Source organism: Nematolebias whitei, chromosome 1, assembly GCF_014905685.2.
Source record: "Nematolebias whitei isolate Nwh7 chromosome 1, NemWhi1, whole genome shotgun sequence".
NCBI lineage: Eukaryota > Metazoa > Chordata > Actinopteri > Cyprinodontiformes > Rivulidae > Nematolebias > Nematolebias whitei.
The window spans coordinates 21,844,065-21,845,462 of record NC_056498.1 but is presented as its reverse complement, the minus strand read 5'-3'; the positions used below and the strand labels follow the sequence as shown (position 1 = coordinate 21,845,462).

At 36.4% G+C, this 1,398-nt stretch overlaps 1 protein-coding gene across 1 annotated transcript in view; it reads left to right on the top strand.

Moving 5' to 3' along the window:
• The window catches only part of six7 (SIX homeobox 7), a 4,171-nt gene that overhangs the window by 1,432 nt on the left and 1,341 nt on the right, over positions 1 to 1,398 (top strand). Inside the window, exon 2 of the mRNA XM_037683027.1 lies at positions 1,219 to 1,382. Within this exon, the coding sequence (XP_037538955.1) occupies positions 1,219 to 1,382 (164 nt within the window). The remainder of the gene's footprint in view (positions 1 to 1,218; positions 1,383 to 1,398) is intronic.

Below are 1,398 nucleotides of genomic sequence, written 5' to 3'. Positions count from 1 at the left end.
GCAAACTAAAACCTGTGTTGTGTAGCGCAACCTGTGTCCTTTGTTTTTGGGAAACACAGATGTAGCATCACATTTAAAATCCAAAACATCCCTTAAATATTGTAAAACTTGTTTTTTCTTTTGCGAAGGTGATTTTTAGTCTGATGTAGCTTGAGCTCTTAATGTGCTGCAGTTATCCTTCTGCCTTCAATTAAAACTAATAGCTTTGTTGTTTCACTTTAAGATCAAAGATGTCCTACACTTATCTCCTGTATGCTTTAAAATGCTGTTAATAATGTTAATAATAATAATACATTTTATTTGTATGTGTCTTTCTTGGCACTCAAGGTCACCTTCCATAGTCTAGCATATAAACAGACACAATATTATATACACAGTAAAAAATAAGTGCAAAATAAAATTTAAATAAGACGGTGCAGTTGCACATGTTCAACATGTTGCTGAAGACGAACTGCTGCATAAAAATTACTCTGCACAATGAAAGTTGGAAAAATGATCAGAAAACTCCAACTTTAGTTGTAGAAGTTCAGATAAACTGATTATGGCGTTCAAATATGTCAACTTTGTAGCTTTATTGCTAATAATGTGATCCAAAAATGTATTTTATGATTATTCTATCACACATATATGCTCAGATTAGTCAAATTATCCCATGACCAGGACTAAAACTGACTAAAACCTATATATTTCTGTAACATTCCCTATTGGTTTTTATTTTTACCTATAAAAATAACCTGAGAAGCTGCAATGTCTTGATCTCTAGGGACAGTTGAGCATTTTTTTTAGTCTAACGCCTCCGCCTCATTATTTAATTAGGAGTTAACAGAACAGTAACAGCATGTCTTGGTTTATCAATTAGTTACTCCAGTTGTCTGTTAGCCTCTTTCGATCTCCCTCTTGTGGTAGCTGGAAGTATGGATGATAATCAAATACTCTTTAACTCCAAACCTCAAGAGTAATGACCAGCCCAGAAGCTCATTAATACCCAACGTGATCCCTTTCAGCGGATATACACGCTCATATGCTTCTAATGCAAATAGTCTGTTAATAATCCAGTCTGATTATACACAGAGGCATATAAGAGGGATAAGATTACAGCAGCACAGACACCATATGATGCTGTTAGATCTTTTAACTTGGAAATAAAACAAACTCTGACTTGTGATAAATACTGAAATAAAGGCTAAAATGGAGATTTCTTGTGAAATTCTTCTGCAGGAAAGAACTCGCAGCTTGTTAAGAGAATGGTACCTCCAAGATCCCTACCCCAACCCATCCAGGAAACGCCACTTAGCCCAAGCCACAGGACTCACACCAACGCAAGTGGGGAACTGGTTCAAGAACCGCCGCCAAAGAGACCGTGCTGCATCAGCCAAGAACAGGTACTTCACACATGTT